This window comes from Eubalaena glacialis, chromosome 6 (genome assembly GCF_028564815.1).
Source record: "Eubalaena glacialis isolate mEubGla1 chromosome 6, mEubGla1.1.hap2.+ XY, whole genome shotgun sequence".
Classification (NCBI taxonomy): domain Eukaryota; kingdom Metazoa; phylum Chordata; class Mammalia; order Artiodactyla; family Balaenidae; genus Eubalaena; species Eubalaena glacialis.
The window spans coordinates 90,906,147-90,923,207 of NC_083721.1; the positions used below are offsets into that span (position 1 = coordinate 90,906,147).

Consider the following 17,061-nt stretch of genomic DNA (forward strand, 5'->3'; position numbering starts at 1 on the left):
CATTAAAATATGATGCCAAAGGCCCTTTTGTAAATTTTGAATCATTTTTGCCAATATGTTGCAGAAAAAGAGACCCAGCCGTGTTTTGGTTGTATAATCTATTACTAATTATTGGAAGTAACTTTATTTGTTAGGGTTTATTAATAGGCAATATCTAACCTTCATTTTACATTATTTAATAAAATCAAATGGTTTTTACAACATTGTTTACATTTTGTTTAAAATATTTTATTGAGAAAATACTTAATTAACTTTGTTTTATTTTTAGGGTTATATCCTGTGTTGTGACCTCATGGTTTAAGTGGGAATAAAGATGAGTATAAGCAGTGATGAGGTCAACTTCTTGGTATATAGATACTTGCAAGAGTCAGGTGAGTACTTTCATAAAGTAAATAGGCCTCAAATTATTTTAATATTCTCAAAATAACTTTTTATGCATTTGAAATTTGTACCAGTCCAAACTGTTGAACTTTGTATGTTTCCTTAATGTCTGGACTGCCATTTTAAAGCTATGTGTTACTGCATGGTTTAACTCTCTGACTCTTTCAAATATGTTGGAATCATCTCAGGCAAATATTTGTAACGAGTGGTTTGGCTTTCACTGTTCAAAGACCATTTTTATAATTTGTCATGAAGTGAGATTATTGCACACGGTTGGTAGGAACATACAAATTCTCAGATACCATCAATCTGATAATGTATATTCAGAATCCTCAGCTTAATGTTACTGGTCCTCATTGCAGTTAGCATTTCAAAAGGTAAATTAGCCATATTTTTTCATAACGCTTTCAGAAATGTCATCCCAATTGATTAAATGTGTCTTTGACCTGAATTTTACTAATGTATTTCATTGGGGGGGTGATTAGTAAATATAAATCATTGAAAGTCATTTGTAATCCATATTAAATCAGTGATCTCCAAGTTTTCTAGATAGATTAAGAGGTGTTGTCATAAAAGAGAAGGAAAACTACAAGGGAAGATGTGGGATGGATTAGGGGGAAAATATGTAAATGTGGAAGAGGGAAAAACTTGGGTTGGATGGGACATAGGATGATGGAAAAGATTGACTACAGTGGCAAGTTAGGTTGTTAACATGAGATTGAATCATTTGGTGGTTGAAAAAATGCTGGAGAGGTTGAATTTTAGAAATTATAGTTTAAAGTTATTGAGATGTTTAGTAAGGCACGGTTTGGTATAAAAAGATAATTTTGGTAGTCACTTTTGAGAGGGGATGGAAGGAATAGAGTAGAATGTTGAGCCTTCAATTTTGGTTTGAAACTCTAGTTATTCTTCTTATAGGGCTTAGTTAGTTGTTCTTTCTTATGCAGGGAATGTAAACAAGGCCTTAGATCTTAGATTTTCTGCTTGTTGAGATGTTCCCAGCTACACTCCAGTTCTGAGCTTTTCTCTTGAGCGGGGCGTTTTCTATTCCCAAGCACCATCACTTCTCCTCTCTGGCTTGGAACAGCTGAGAAAATTATGTCCAACAATGGCAGGGAGGGAAAAAGGGAGAAGAAACTGAAGTAACCAAGAATGCAGAATAACTTGTTATGAAGCTTTGAAATTAATAGATCTTGTTTTGTTTTGTTTTGTTTTGTTTTATTTTCAATTGGTACATTGGTATTGAAGGCATATCCAAAGAGGACATCCATAGAATATTTTGCATAAGATATAATGATTAATAAAGTGGAAAAGGTAGTGATTTAATGACTGTTAGATATGTAACATGTATGCTCATGTTTGGATATTGTTATATAGTACTTTGGACCATTTAGAAAGAATTTGTTGGGTCAAAACGAACTCTGGTTTTTCTGCCTTTGAATCTGACCACCAGTTAAGCCAGAGCTTTGAGGCCTTAGACACTAAAGCGAAAAACAGTGTGAAACATTAGTGGATGGGAAGTATATTGTAATGGCTTGTAGATGTGTTGTAAAGGCAGCTATTTAGGTTCAACCATATGAAACTACTGTTTCTGGAGGTGAGAAGCAGTTGTAATGCTCAGCAACATCCTGTGGTTCAGCCTACGCTGAGGTGAAGTAGGGGAAGGTGAAGTTAGAGATGTGAATGAACGCTCAAATCTTATTTCCAAACAGAAACCCACAGATTGATGTTCTATGTCGCTATAAGAAAATACAGCAAGTGAAAGGGACAGTAAAATAATACTCTGGATTAATTTCTGAAAGAGTGTCCAGTGATTAAGTATTATCAAAAGTCTTAAAGTTGCTTATGTTCTCAGAGGAAATGCTTCTAAATTTCATGTTTTAAGGTATTTTATATTGCAGTAAACATAAAGCAAGAATAATATTTTTTTACAAAAACCTTTGTATGGTAGACTGATATTTATCGTATTAAGTCTGTGTAATTGTTAACTGTGTTCCTAGTTGTGCTTTGTGTATTATTTAGAAAACTTTGTACTTTACAGTCGTACTGGTGATGAAGTATGATGTTAAGCCACATCTCTAAAAATGTGAACACCAGTCCCTTTATAAAATTGGTAACTTCCTGTTTACATTATGTTTTATAGGGGAAAATCAGACTACACTGATGACATTTTTTTTTTTTAATACAGAAGTGACTTTATTATGGGTTTACATTGTAAAATAAAATTGTCTTCCAGAAAATTAAAATATAAAACAACTTGATAATTAGTACATGGTTGCTAATTATTTACAAACTCACTTTAAAAACTCAAAATCGAAGATTGTGCCATTTTCCCCTAAATCTAATTCTAGATCTTGAAATCTTTGATTATGTTGAAATTGTTTTCTCCTGCATGAACTATTAATACAAAGTTTTCTCATTAAAATATAATTTGTTCAGGCAAGGTCACAACATAAATTTGCTTTATAAGCTTGAATATATAGTACACACATTTGAAAAGTACATGTTTGTTATTCTCAACACTCAGAACTCTGTATTAGGCAGTGGTTTCCATCATATTTGCTCTGGCCATTGTTTCTTAAAGGTCTTTAATTTTTTTGTTTTCTCCACACAGAGGGAGAAATGACACCCCTACCCCCTCATATCTCTGCTTCAGAAAGACTCTGAAACTGCAACAACCGAAATGATAAACTACTGAGGAAAAAAGCCCACTCAAATTGATAGGTTCCAAATTCCTTAACTCAGCTATTTCAGACTAATTTTAGGTGTGAATAGCTCATAAGTGGTATTCTTTCATGCCAAATATGTCCAATTTATGATTTTTTAAAAAACATAATTGCTGTAAACGTGGGCAGTACGCAGCCTTTGTATAGGTTCTGATAGGAATAATTGAGTAAATTTCCCACTTTGCCTTATTAAATTGCACATTATCTTATACTGCGTAATGTGGTGAATCTGGTGCTCATTTGAAAAGGAAGGAGGTACTTTTCAGACGAGCTTGTGTTTTGAAGACTGTTGGGGAACGGAATGAGAAGTCAGCATAGTGGCACTTCCAGTTTCCTTTTCTGGCCCCGCCACAGAAAGGATGGACGCAGTAAGAAGGTCGGAGAGAGAGGGTGTGTTCCAGGGAGAGGGAAGGGGACCTGGTAGCACTGATGACGTTTTGACTTTGCTCCACTGGTGGGTTGACATGCTCCAGGTGGTTCCTAGGCACTATTAAGTTTGAAAGCCACTGGTCTGTGTTAGTTGTAGGACAGTTAGAACTTGACAAGAAAGTGTTGCATGTCCACAATATCTTGAAAGAAAAATTATATTTAGTAACTATTTGAGATAAAGTAGAAAGCCTGAAATGTGCATATTGAGGTTTGGAGTGTGAGAATATCGCCTAAAGAGGGAGCTGCCCCTAAAGTGGTGTATTTTTATTTGTAGGCAAGGTTTAGCAAGAATGATGAGGCATGTTTATGAGATAAAGGATACCATGAGACATTCATTTGAAATTAATTCCAGAGATAAGAGATAGGAAAGAGTTTAAGAAACATCCGTCAACTCAGGACAGGTTTCAGGTAGAGATCGGAATCTAACCCATCTTAACACTTGCCACTTATGATTCTGATCTCTAATTATACATAAAAATGGCCACTTTTGTAGTGGATTGTAGTTTTTGGAATCACCTAGTCCAGTAATTCCTTCTCTGGGTTGTTTTGGGGATTCAGTATTTATTTATCACCGTAACTTACAAGAATTTCATACTCATAGGGAGAATTAGTTGTTAAACAGCTAAGAAAAAATGATGTAAATTACTTTCAGGCCATAGTTATTTCGCTTGAAAGATTTAAAACAATGCAGAAGAAAGTAGAATCTTAATATTGCTACCTTCCCTCTAAAAGAGTACTGAATCGGATTAGGAGATAGGAAGAAAAGAAGTATTTACAGCAAAGAAAGTATCTGTGCCAAGACATTCAAAGGGCTGGTTTGTAAAGACCTGCCACAAAGGAAAATAAAATTTCCTTCTTGCTTGTCTCATTATCTGAAAGGTTCTCAGAAAGTCTAAAAACACCTTATGAAAGTCTTGTTCTTTTTTGATAAATGTGTGATTTAGAAATAATGTTTTCAGTAAGAGCTTCTCATATTCTCTGCAGTGTTTAATGTTGACTGGACTGTGGTATCCATCTCCAGAGGGAATAAAATCACTTAAATTGTTTTAATCTTAAATATTTTATACTGTGTGCTAAATCTCCTATTATGAATATTATCAGCACTAGAAAATATTACCTGTTAAAAGTACCCCCCCGCCCCCAGATACATAACTTCTCAGAGCTCCCCATTTTCTCATTCGTAAAATTTGTTACTTGTTGGAAAGGGACTGTAGTGTGATAGTCAGCCTCAAATGTTTTATAAACTTCTGTTTGAAATAAGCCATCCTTCCCCATTCATTAAAATTAATTAAGAGGAAAGCTTATTTATTGTGGAATGGTTTTACTGTGTTGGAACTTTTGTCTTATTTTTATCTCTAGAAAGTTCACCCTAAACATATTACTTTGGTCATCATCATTTTGCACTATTATGAACTAGGCTTTTCATATTTAAAAATATGAAACATATTTCCTGGGGAATAAAATTTGTTATTCTTTTTTTCTTTTGCGATGACTTGGAAATTGAGTGTATTTGACATGTAGTACTGTAAGTAACGATGGATTTGATTCAGTATGCTCCCTTTAATTAGCATTCACCCAAGGCCATTAATAATTTGATTGCCCTAACAACGCCTATCTAGCAACCATATGCAGAATAAGTACTAAGTGGTACATACTATAGTTAGTTGTATATAACAGAACCTGATGCAGTGTTAATTTTAGAAGAGCTAAGCTGGTTTGCATCTGTTAAATTTTCCTTCCCCCCATCTGCTCCCCCTTTGTATCACTTGACTCTCCTGTAGTTATTCACAGGTTTTTTGTTTTCCTAAAGAAATTGTTCCTGGCAATTATTTGTGAACTTTGTGGCACCCGTCTTTCTTGTTGCTTTGTCTAAGATGAAATTTTATTTTGCTTAAATTATGTATTTGGTTTAGGGGAGAATTCTGGATTCTAGATTTAACTGTCATCTGTTACATGTTTAGGAACTCAATAACATATTTATGGTGAACTTGAATGTTGAATGCTATGAAACGGTTACATCTTATGATTGAAAACTAATTGGAAAATGCAAAAACAACATGTGCTTGTTACTGAGTAATTTTCTAGATTGTGATTCTGAGTACTGTTATTTTTTAAAATCCTCATGTTTTTAGAACTAAGATTCATCTTGCCATGTAGTTTCCATTTATGAGAAGGTGATGACATATGTAGGCTTAAAGCATTTGCTTCATGAAAGATTGTCTTGTCTCTCCTGCACCCCACTTCTCTCCACTGTTTCCTAATCGTTTCAAAGGGATATTGTGTCTCGCAGGAAATAGGCCTTGTACCACACCACTTCTTCTGACGTGATGCTTACTTAAAATGTTATATTTGCTTTTAAGATCACACATCAAACACACACTTAATTTGGAAATCTAAACACGATCATAGTGGGCACAAACTAACCTGAATGTTTATATATAACATTAAGGTTCTGACTTATAACACCAAAGAGCCCATTCATTTGTCTTTTTCATTTAGTGACTTTGTATTAACCCGGACAACGGGCAGTAAAATATCAGCAATAAAATGACAATGTAGTTTCTCTTGACTCAGAACTGGGCTAGATAAACATTCCTTCCTACATATGCCCTGCTGGTGCCATTTATAAACAGATTTTTACAGCAGGCTGGATGTAGTTAGGTTAAACTGGCTATCGGTAATGTGCCTCTAGTCGTGAAGAATGGGAGTGAGGGGAGCTCAGCATCTGGTATGTCCACTGTGAGTCTTTCTTTCAATTTTTATGAGTAGATGGTCAGTTACAAAAGTGTAAGTAGGTATATAGTTTTGCTTTATAATAAAATAAAATATGCAGTAACATTGATTTGACACACAGAGTTGTTTTACACATGACTCCTTAGCAACAAACAGCAAGCAGTTGTCATAAATGCTGGTAATGACTATACTTTTATACTTCCAAATCAGTTTTTCTCCTCTTTTTGTAAGCTGACTATTTTTTGCTGATAAAGGAAATTCCTATTACACATTCCTACTGACATACTTGTTAAAAGACAAAGGCCCTTTAATAGTTGCCAAAAAGAGAACTTGTTCAATCTTAATAGTAATCTTTTTGTTTTTTTAGGAATAGCCAGCGTAGCAAGGGTGTAAGGAAACATATAAATTGCTGATGGCATTATAAATTTGTACAATTTTTTGGAAAAGCAATTTGGCAATCATGAACTTCCTTTAAAATGCTGATGTCCCCTTCTACTTTTGAGGGACTCCATCCTAAGGAGAAAAACATATATATATGGCAAAAGCCTATACACATAGATATTTGAGGTAAGAGTCTTTTTAAATAGTGAATATTGGGAAAGTCCAAATGTCCAGCCATAGGATGAATAATTTACTAGTTAAGTACATTTATTGGCTGAATATTATGATAATAAAATTATTTCAGAAAATATAATTCATATCAAATGTTCATAGTTATATACATATATATATTTTAAGGGAAAAATTAGGGCACAAAACTGTATAGCCAGTGTATTGTGCTGGAAAGAAGGAAATAAAAACTTTTAACAGTTGTATTTGGGTTTTGGTATTGTAAATTTTTTTTCTTCTTTCCTTTTTTTTTTTTTTTTTTTTTTTAAGTGCTAGGTCTAACTCTTCAACATACAAGGTCCCCTATAGCATTTTTTCCTCTACTTCTTTTTACCTTTTCTAAAACCTTTAAGCATTTAAGTAGGGAACTTTTTATAGTAAACAAAACTCTGGGTCTGTAGGACAGAATTGGAAACAGATTTGGGGGCAAGGGAGTGTTATGGTGATGGAAGTCGGGATATAACTTTCTGGGCTTTTCTGACCTGAAGCTTAAAAAGGACCTTGGATAAATCAGATTTTGCTTCCAGACTAGGGCACTGTGCTGTGATAGTAGTTAAGCTTTGCATTTCCCCGCCCCCCCCCACACCCCCTTGTTCAGACACCCTACACCATAACCGCATTCAGGGCCCCTTTTCATGGTCGTATATTCTCAATTTGCAAAGTAGAGTTGACAGGCTCTAGAGGACTTTACTTCCCTTTGAGAATATAATCCCTGTCATCCCAAGGGAAAGCACTCCTGAAACAAGCAATATGTAGAAAATGGTTGTCTTGTGACCTCATTTCTTACATGGGAACAGTGCATGGTCTCAAGGGTGACTCCACATAGACCCCCTACCACTGCTGGTCTTTATCACTGAATGTCACTGAATTACTGTATACTGAACTTTGTGGTTTTCAGCCTTACTCCTCTCTGGAATTCCTTTTCTACCTCCCAAATCTTAATCACGCTAGTGAATGTGTAGAATATTTGATTACAAAATATTTATACAGAGTATTATTTATATCAGATTTGCTTCTACCCCTGGAAAGAAGGGATGTTCTATTAGGCAAGCAGGCTAGACTTGCCTGCTAGCCTAATAGAGGCTTTTTGCCTTTTACCATGTAGATCAAAAGTTGTCCCTGAAAAAGTATTGCCTGCATATATATTTACAAGTAAATGCAAATAAATATATTTTGGCATAACCCTGGTTCAGGTTTTAGTTTCTCAAGGGAGATTTAAGTCGTATGTTTTTTCTGGATGCATAGATTTCCTGATGTGCTAAGATAAATTATAGTAGAATTGCGTTCTGATTTAACAAATGTTTTTTGAGCACTAGTATAATTAGGTGACATCTAGTTTACCAGAATTGAAAGATTACTAGACATAAACCCCATCCTCAGGCAGCCCAGTCTGTTAGTCATATACATACACACAACGAGTAGATGCTATACGTATACAAATTATAGGATTAGCATAGAAGAGAATTATCAACCCTGGAGCGGCAGAAGGAAGGACTTCACCTCTATTCACATAGGTGAAAAGAGCACAGGAACGCATAGGGCCCAAAGGCATGAGATAGCACAATATATTCTAGGTGTTACCTTGTAGTTGGCAGTCACTTGAACTTAATGTGCATTGGGAAGAGTGGGAGGGTGGAATTGGAGAGATGAGCCTGGAGAGATGGGTAGGGTCAAGATTACAAAAGTAACTGTGTGCCTTGATTATGAAGGCCAAAAGGATCATTGAAAGTACTCAGGTAAGGAGTGGTATGATCAGTTTTTTTGGTTTGTTTTTAAACATACTTTGTTTTTTTAAATTTATTTATTTTATTTATTTATTTTTGGCTGCGTTGGGTCTTCGTTGCAGCGCGCGGGCTTTCTCTAGTTGCGGCGAGCGGGGGCTACTCTTCTTTGCGGTGCATGGGCTTCTCATTGCGGTGGCTTCTCTTGTTGCAGAGCACGGGCTCTAGGCGCACGGGCTTCAGTAGTTGTGGCTCACAGGCTCTAGAGCGCTGGATCAATAGTTGTGGCGCACAGGCTTACTTGCTCCGCGGCATGTGGGATCTTCCCGGACCAGGGCTCGAACCCGTGTCCCCTGCATTGGCAGGCGGATTCTTAACCACTGCTCCACCAGGGAAGCCCAGCATGATCAGTTTTTGTTTTACAAGTAGTAGTCTGGCTATAGTGTAGCAAGCGTACTGGACTGGGGAGGAGAGGAAAGGAACTTAGGACAGCAGTAGTCCAGGCAGAGGATGATGGGGGACTAAATTCCACATTCTGGCACAAAAGGAAAGCTGATGACAGGGACCAGAGAGGGAGGATTGATAGGATTTGGCAAAATGGTGGAATGCCAGGGTCTGAGGTGGAAGTTAGGATGCCCTTCAGGTATAGCGAAGTAAGGTGAGAAATTTCTAAGGAAAAAGAAGTTTTAGGGAGGGGAAGAAGAAGAGTAGTTTTGAACATAATGATTTTAAGCTGTCGTGTAATGCTGTAACTAGAAATAAAGAAAAAGTTATAGTTGAGTTCATCATGTATTTAAGCAGAGCATTTAAGTATGGACCTTCTTTAGGGTAAACATTAGCAATAAGTGCCAAAACAGTGCTAATGACCGCTTTAGGGTTGTTTTCTTGCTATTTGAGAACATTCTAAGCACATACGTAATAACTTGACATGGCAGTGAGCACCTGATCTCACAAAACGAATTCGGGATATAGGCAACATACCAGCCAAAAATTGACATCGTTCTACCTGCAACTCTTAGGATATTCTTTGACATAAGTTTGAACTCTACCATCTAATTAAACAGGGTTAAATGTAATTAATGATTATTTAAATTGTACTTAGGAGTTGGAGTACAGAAATCATAGACTCTGCTACAATTTAGAAGGCTTATGAAGATCAAAATAACTTGCTAATAAGGTGTCTTAATGTTTCATGCACTACTGATGCCACTTTCGAATACCCTGAGATGGAACAAGAACAGTGATGCAGTCTTTTATTTTCTGTTAATAAACAGGAGCTCACTCTGCCTTAACTTTATCCTTGACCATATTCTCACTGTTCAGTAGGATTGGGAGAATGCCGTGGTGATGGCCATGGTCCCTGAGTGAATCCTTATTTTCTATGTGACTGTTTTCACATCTGCTAATTCGGATAATAAAGTAATAAAAGTATATGTGTGTGCATGGTATAGGCCCTCTATAAGTGATATCATCTATCTTGAAGTCTTTTTAAATCCCTAAGCCACTTGGCTGTTTAGCTTTTTTTTTTTTTTCTATTTATGATCTACTGCAGAATTTATTTGGGGAGGGATCTGAAATTGAGAACAGGAGTCTCCAACCTCACTGCTCATGGATTTCACTGCTGTATCTCTCACCCTTTCTCCCCATCCTTCCCAGTCTTTTTTCTCAGCTTCCTATCCTGGTGATCTGGAGTCTACTCACGCTCAAGTAGTTGTGGGTTTCCTGACAGGGACAATGCAAAATGGTGCATTTTTTTATTTGTATGTTTCTTAGCCTTCCTTGTGAGCTCAGGTTAAGTTGCAGACTGTACATGCGTTTAATAATGATCTTGTCTGTGGGCGAAATCAAGAAGTCAAAATTCAAGTCTTAAAGGTAACATCTTTTTACTTCTCACTATGGGTATTTACAGGAATGGTTAGGTGTCCCAAAGAGGTAAGGAAGGAGCACCCCTAAGGAAAATCAACCTTGGTGTACTTTGGCTCTCTATTAACCAATTAAAATTTCTCCTAGCCACATGCTATTTGTGAGCCCACAGTATTTTATTATAGACTGTTCGTAAGTGCCACAAGGAGCCTGAGAGTGGGAGCACAAAATGGAAAAAGACATGGACTAAGCACTAAACAGCTAGGATAGACAGGCTAGATAACACATTATATGGATTAAATTAGTTTAACCAAGACCCAAGTAAGCCCATGTTCGTTTACTTTATTTAGTATGAAAGTTTCTTAACATTCTGTACAGATGTATAATTGAATTATTGAAAATACATTAATGACAGTTACTATTTAATGATAAGCTCTGCAGAGGATGATAATGTTGGTAAAGAAAAAACCACCCTTGGGTCTATCAGTTTACTAGAATTTTACTTTTGAATTTGGACTTGACTTTAGTAAAAAAAAAACAAAACAAGGCCAATGTAAAGAGATTTTTGTTATGTGAATGTTTTGGTTTAAGTATTTCAAATTAAAATTAAAGAATTGTTGTTGGACAATCAAATTGGATTTTCACTTGCCAACTCTTCATTTTCTAAAGCTTTCATTTAGATGGGTTATTGCTAAGTCGCAAAGAATTAGTAACATTTTTTTTAAACATTTAATCATACATACAATGAAATTTAAGCATACAAATTATTTTTCATTATTAAATTTCAGTTTTCATTCCTTATATTAGTTTGCTTTTAATTTCCTAAGTAGCTTTTTAAAATAACCTGCAAAATATTGAATTTATAAGGTGTGTGATGATTTGTATGTAGAAATTTAAATATACTACGGAAATATTAAATGTCAGTATACCTTGGGCTAAATTATCTTGAGTAAAGCAGTTGAGTCACATGGTCTACAAAGGCCTTTTTCCAGTTTTAAAGTTTGATACTATTTGTTGAGGAAAATTATGTGCCACCATTATGTAATTAAGGTGAAAAGGAAAATACATAAAGGTTAACTTGTTTGGATTTTGATACTTCTTTTGTTTAAAAACATATTTGACCTTAGCTAACAGTCTGGGATTTCAGATGGGTGGAATGTGATTTTGAAAGACTGTAGAGGTCTTTCATTTGTGTCACATAGCATGTTGCCACTTGGAGAATAAATTGTTATACCTTTTCTTTTGCTTTCAGGATTTTCTCATTCAGCGTTCACCTTTGGTATAGAAAGCCATATCAGTCAGTCTAACATAAATGGTGCCCTCGTCCCGCCTGCTGCATTGATTTCTATCATCCAGAAAGGTCTACAGTATGTAGAGGCAGAAGTTAGTATTAATGAGGTAAGGAAGACTTAGTTCAAATACTGATTCTTACTCCTAAATGTTTCCTTCAGTATCTGATATCTTGCTTACTCATTCATTATCTGACTTCAGCTTCACCAGGTGAACAAGATTGAAGGGCATTATTCCTAATGTGGTGGTCAGGTCATACAGCCAAGGCATGTTGGCTCCCAACTGTAAGAGCCATTATCTTACTTCTCTTTACATGGTTTTTATAAGTATACAGTAAGAAATAATTTTCTTTAAAATAAGAAAATTGTGGTGTGGCATACTGAGAGCATAATTGATTGAGAAATTAGAAATTCTCAGGTTATTTGGTTATAACTGATTTTGGAAGGAAGTTTATAATTAAAGACAACTCTTGATACTATTACCTAGGTCTGTATGGTATAGGCAGTTTAACTCATGCGTCAGCCAACTATGACCCATGAGCCGAATCCTGTCTTGCTCGTTTCTGTAAAGTTTGCCTGGGACGCAGCCATGCTCCTTCATTTTCATAGTATCTGGCTGCTTTTGTGCCACAGTGGCAGCATTGAGCGGTTGTGACAGAGACCTTATGGTCTGCAAAGCCCAGAATATTTACTCTCTAGTCTTATACAGAAAGAGTTTGCAAACCCTGGTGTAGCTGAAAATTTTCATATGTGGTCAGGATTTATGATAAGTGGAGCTTTTTTACCTTATTTTCATTTCAGAGATTAACATATCCCCCTTTCCTTTTGCAGGTATTTTAAAAACTGAAGCATCCATGGTTTCTACATCACTATTTATTACTATAATTATATAGTCTGTTAAATTGATTATTTTTTCGTTTCCTCATCTCTATAACTGAAAAATCCACTAATACTAAATTAAAAGTGTCCTCATTGTCTTTTAGCACTTTCTCTCCCAACAGTATCCTTTATTGCAGAGGATGATAAACAATTTGTACCAGTGGCCAGAGATGAAGTCTCATTTTTTCTGAAAATTTTTTTGTAGATTTAATGTGGAACTCCACAATGTAGCTGTATTGGTTTTAATATTTTTAAGTTACTTACAAGTTTAAATACTTTCTCTTACTCCTCAAATACTCCATTACAATTGGCAGTTCAGAAAGATGTGCTGTGTTTTGTAACTCGGAGCACCCCATCACACCGCTGTAGATTATCAATAGTGCATGTTCACTAGCTTAAGTGAGCCAGGCTTCACATGTGCATATTCCTATCTAATATTCTGCACTGTTTCTATTTCTGACTTGCTCTGTATCTGTGTCTCTTCTTGTGCTTGCTGAAGAACTCATTTTGAACTTCCGAATATCAGTGAGAGGAGCTTTGGAAAATTATAGCAACTTGATAAAATTGAAGAGCGTTAGCCTGTGAGTTACAGCGGTACTTCTCAAATGTTCGTGTGCATAAGACTCCCCCAGAGAGCTTGTTAAAACAGGGATGCCCGAGCCCTTCAGAAATTTTGATTCTGTAGGTTTGAATCTACATTTATAACAAGTTACCAGGCGATGGTGGTAGTGTTGGTCTTTTGATGGTGCTCTCAATAGCACCAGTTAACAGACTCCAGCTGCCATTGACTAGCTGTGGAACTGCAAGTCTTTAACCTTGTGGTGCTCATATTTCAACATTAGTAAAATGAGATGCTTGTATAACGTAATATCTGATGTATATTTCTGTTTTAATATTTTAATCAAATCACAAGAAACTTTTGAGTTCAACAAAGCTATTTTAAAAGTTTTTAGTTTTAAAGAAGTATTGAATACTTACTAAAATGTGGCACCAAATCTCTTATCATTGTATGAACTATTCCATATTGCTTTTGACTAACAGAACTTTGGAATATAATTAATAAGCCTTTTTTATCATACAGGCCTACGTTTTTTATTCCTTTGAAAATTTCAGCTTTAATCTGTGCAGCATTTAACAATATGAACTCTGTGAGGAGGATTTAAGCAGCTGTTTGCGGTGCATCTTGTAGGTTCCTTCTTCCCTCCTGATTCCTTTCCTTCTTACATGCATTCAGAAAATTATCTGAAAGTATTTTTTCTTGGAATGAAGATTTCCATTTCTGCTGTTGACTTGTATGAATACAAATTAAATGTGTTACCTTTGATTTTTCTTCTTATAATTTTTCAAATCCAGGATGGTACCTTGTTTGATGGTCGACCAATAGAGTCTCTGTCACTGATAGATGCCGTAATGCCTGATGTAGTACAAACAAGACAACAAGCTTACAGAGATAAACTTGCACAGCAACAAGCAGCAGCTGCTGCAGCTGCCGCAGCTGCAACAAACCAACAAGGATCTGCAAAAAATGGAGAAAACACGGCAAATGGGGAGGAGAATGGAGCACATACTATAGCAAGTGAGCTGAGAGAAGAATTTTTTTAAGTTCCTTTGCAGAAAAAATACTTGCTTTATGGGGATGCCTCATTCTAGCTGAAATAACATTATCTATTTCATTTTTGCAACTTGTTCCCCTAACTTGTATCACACAATTCAGATTTCTAATGCCTAAAGCTCCATAAAGCTAGATTTACTTTCATGGATTTTATTTTCTTTTTAAAATATTTAGAAACCATTTTTCTATTGTTAAGTGAATTTCATATCTGCATTTCATTTCTAAATATAATCTGTAACACTAGTCATTAACAAAAACAATGAAGCTTTGACATGGAGATATAAAGGCAACCGTGATGTTATATGAATGATACCAGCAACCCCTACTGGCAGAAGCTCAGAGCAGTGTTGGCATGGATTATACTTAATTCAAAACATTTTCTCATTGTAGCTATGTTTGGGTCTAACCTCCTTTCAGTCTTCCTCTATTCCTGCTCCCTGCGAACCCCATCTCTGAACACAAACTCAGATGCACATCTCTATTTGAAAAAAGTATGTTCATACTTAACTAAAGATAGGAATTTATTTTTCATGTGATAAAAATACTGTGTAGTCATTTTCACCCTTACCTGACATAGTGGAGGAAAAGAAGTTACACTATGATATGAAGGAGATATTTGCTAGTTAAGAATTCTTTTTTTTTCTCCAGTATGTTGTAATATTACCTAACTGGAATTTTCCATTTATTTCTCATGATGCAGATAATCATACTGATATGATGGAAGTGGATGGGGATGTTGAAATCCCTCCTAATAAAGCAGTTGTGTTACGGGGCCATGAATCTGAAGTTTTCATCTGTGCCTGGAACCCCGTTAGTGATCTCTTGGCATCAGGGTACGTTTCTCAAAGTGAAACTAAAATGGATTTCTAAAAGTATCTTACTGAAATATTGCATATTTTATAAATATATTACGTACATTTTCAGGTTTTTGTTGTTGCTTATTTGTGGTCATTTTGCCTCTGTAAACCTTTATTTCTTCATAAAGTAATCTTAGAAGTTTTAATCTTAAAAGTTACTACCTCAGGAGTGTTTGGGGGGCCCCCCCAAAATGGAGACTGAGAAAAACACTGGAAATGGAAATACATCCCTGATAGTCTAGTTTTTATTTGCCTTATTAATATATAGAATGTAAATTTGTTGCCTTGATTCTGGAATACTTGAGAATATCATGAGGATTTAAAATATGTTGAGGATTTAAAATATGTTGCATACTTTATAGGTCTGGAGACTCAACAGCAAGAATATGGAATCTTAGTGAAAATAGCACTAGTGGCTCCACACAGTTAGTACTTAGACATTGTATACGAGAAGGAGGGCAAGATGTCCCAAGCAACAAGGATGTGACATCTCTAGACTGGAATGTGAGTATCACTGTACTGGCCATGATGGATGTAGTTACTAATATACTTAACCTCTCTGAGCCTCAGACTAATCGCAGGCTATGTCAGTTTGTTCAGATATCTTTGGATTTCATGAATAAGAACAACAGACTACAAGTCTCCACCCCCAAATGTGTTAAAAACAAAGACTGGCCCTTGAGCACTCAGACCAAGGTTCATCTTCCAGCTCCTCAGTTTATCTAGCTGTAGAACCTTTGTATAACTGGTGGTCGGTCCCTCTGTACTTTATTTTCGTCACATGTAAAGTAGAAGTGTAATGGTCCTATGTAAATGAAGTAATAGATGAAAATCAATAACAGGTACATACTGAGTTCTTAACTACTAAGTCCTTTGTTGGGGGTATAAGAGAAATCTATATAATAAAAACATTCTTGTTTTCTCATTTTGCTGTGAACTGATGAAAACTTCATCGCCAGCTGCCTTTTAGGAACCATTGTCTATATTACAAGCTTTATCCTAGCTGTAAGAATCTTATAATTCTCTGATTCTATATATGATTCAACATCTTTGACTACTCTGACTTACCAGGAAGTTTGATTTCATTATTGATAAAGCTTCACCCTTTCAGTTTCAAATACATGATTAACAGCTTTGTTTGTTTCCATTCCCATGATTACTTTGTGGAAAATCAGCATTTTTAAAGTTTCTATACCTTTTCCTTTATTCCGTGTTGCCTTTTTTCTTCCTTATAACTTTGCATCCATTTTTTAACAACTCCCCACTGCACCACCTACCCCCCACCCCCAATTCTAAGAAGCCTCTTAGACTATATCAGTGTTACCAAGAATTTTAGGGGTCAGCTGTCCTTTCCTTAGCAAGTGGACATCCTTTCCTTCTCTGTCCTCTGTTTAACAACTTTTTGTGGGGCTTTCCAAAGAATCTTACAAATCTCTTTCCAGGAAATGAGATCTATCTTTAAAAATGATTACGCTAGCTAAACTCAGTTTCTGTGAAATTTTTCCAGAACTCATAGGTAAGGTTTTTTAGTGTTCTTAGTTCTAAATTCCAGCAATGTATTTATCCTTCCCCTCCTATAAAGTTGAGAATTCTAAAAATGAAAAGAGGTTTAGCACATTTCAGTATTATTTGATTGTAGAGTCAGAACTAAGAATTATCTTCTTAATATGGGACCTTACTGTATCGTAGGTCAAAGGCGTTATAGCCTTCTTAAGCTGTTTGGCTCAGAGACCGTGTTAATTTAATGAAATTTATAGTTTACACTGAAAAGGATGGTTAACAAATGGTTTGTTGAGCTTGGTGGTTCTGAACTGCAAGTTAAAGTTTTTAAAAGTGTAGACTTTTCAAAGATTTATTATTCACTATGAACTTAAATCTTCTGCTCAAAGGGGAAAATGTTACTGTTGATTAATGGCTCATTTCCATGATTAAAGCAAAAGCCTGTGAGATATCTGATCTTCA

At 35.7% G+C, this 17,061-nt stretch overlaps 1 protein-coding gene across 5 annotated transcripts in view; it reads left to right on the forward strand.

The window, feature by feature from the left end:
- The window catches only part of TBL1XR1 (TBL1X/Y related 1), a 178,170-nt gene that overhangs the window by 136,307 nt on the left and 24,802 nt on the right, over positions 1 to 17,061 (forward strand). For 4 of the 5 annotated variants that reach the window (XM_061194463.1, XM_061194464.1, XM_061194465.1 and 1 more), the window contains 5 exons: positions 269 to 371; positions 11,715 to 11,860; positions 13,984 to 14,206; positions 14,943 to 15,075; positions 15,462 to 15,603. In XM_061194463.1, the coding sequence (XP_061050446.1) occupies positions 314 to 371; positions 11,715 to 11,860; positions 13,984 to 14,206; positions 14,943 to 15,075; positions 15,462 to 15,603 (702 nt within the window). In that variant the 5' untranslated portion in view covers positions 269 to 313. The remainder of the gene's footprint in view (positions 1 to 268; positions 372 to 11,714; positions 11,861 to 13,983; positions 14,207 to 14,942; positions 15,076 to 15,461; positions 15,604 to 17,061) is intronic. The other variant, XM_061194466.1, reaches the window with a different exon arrangement.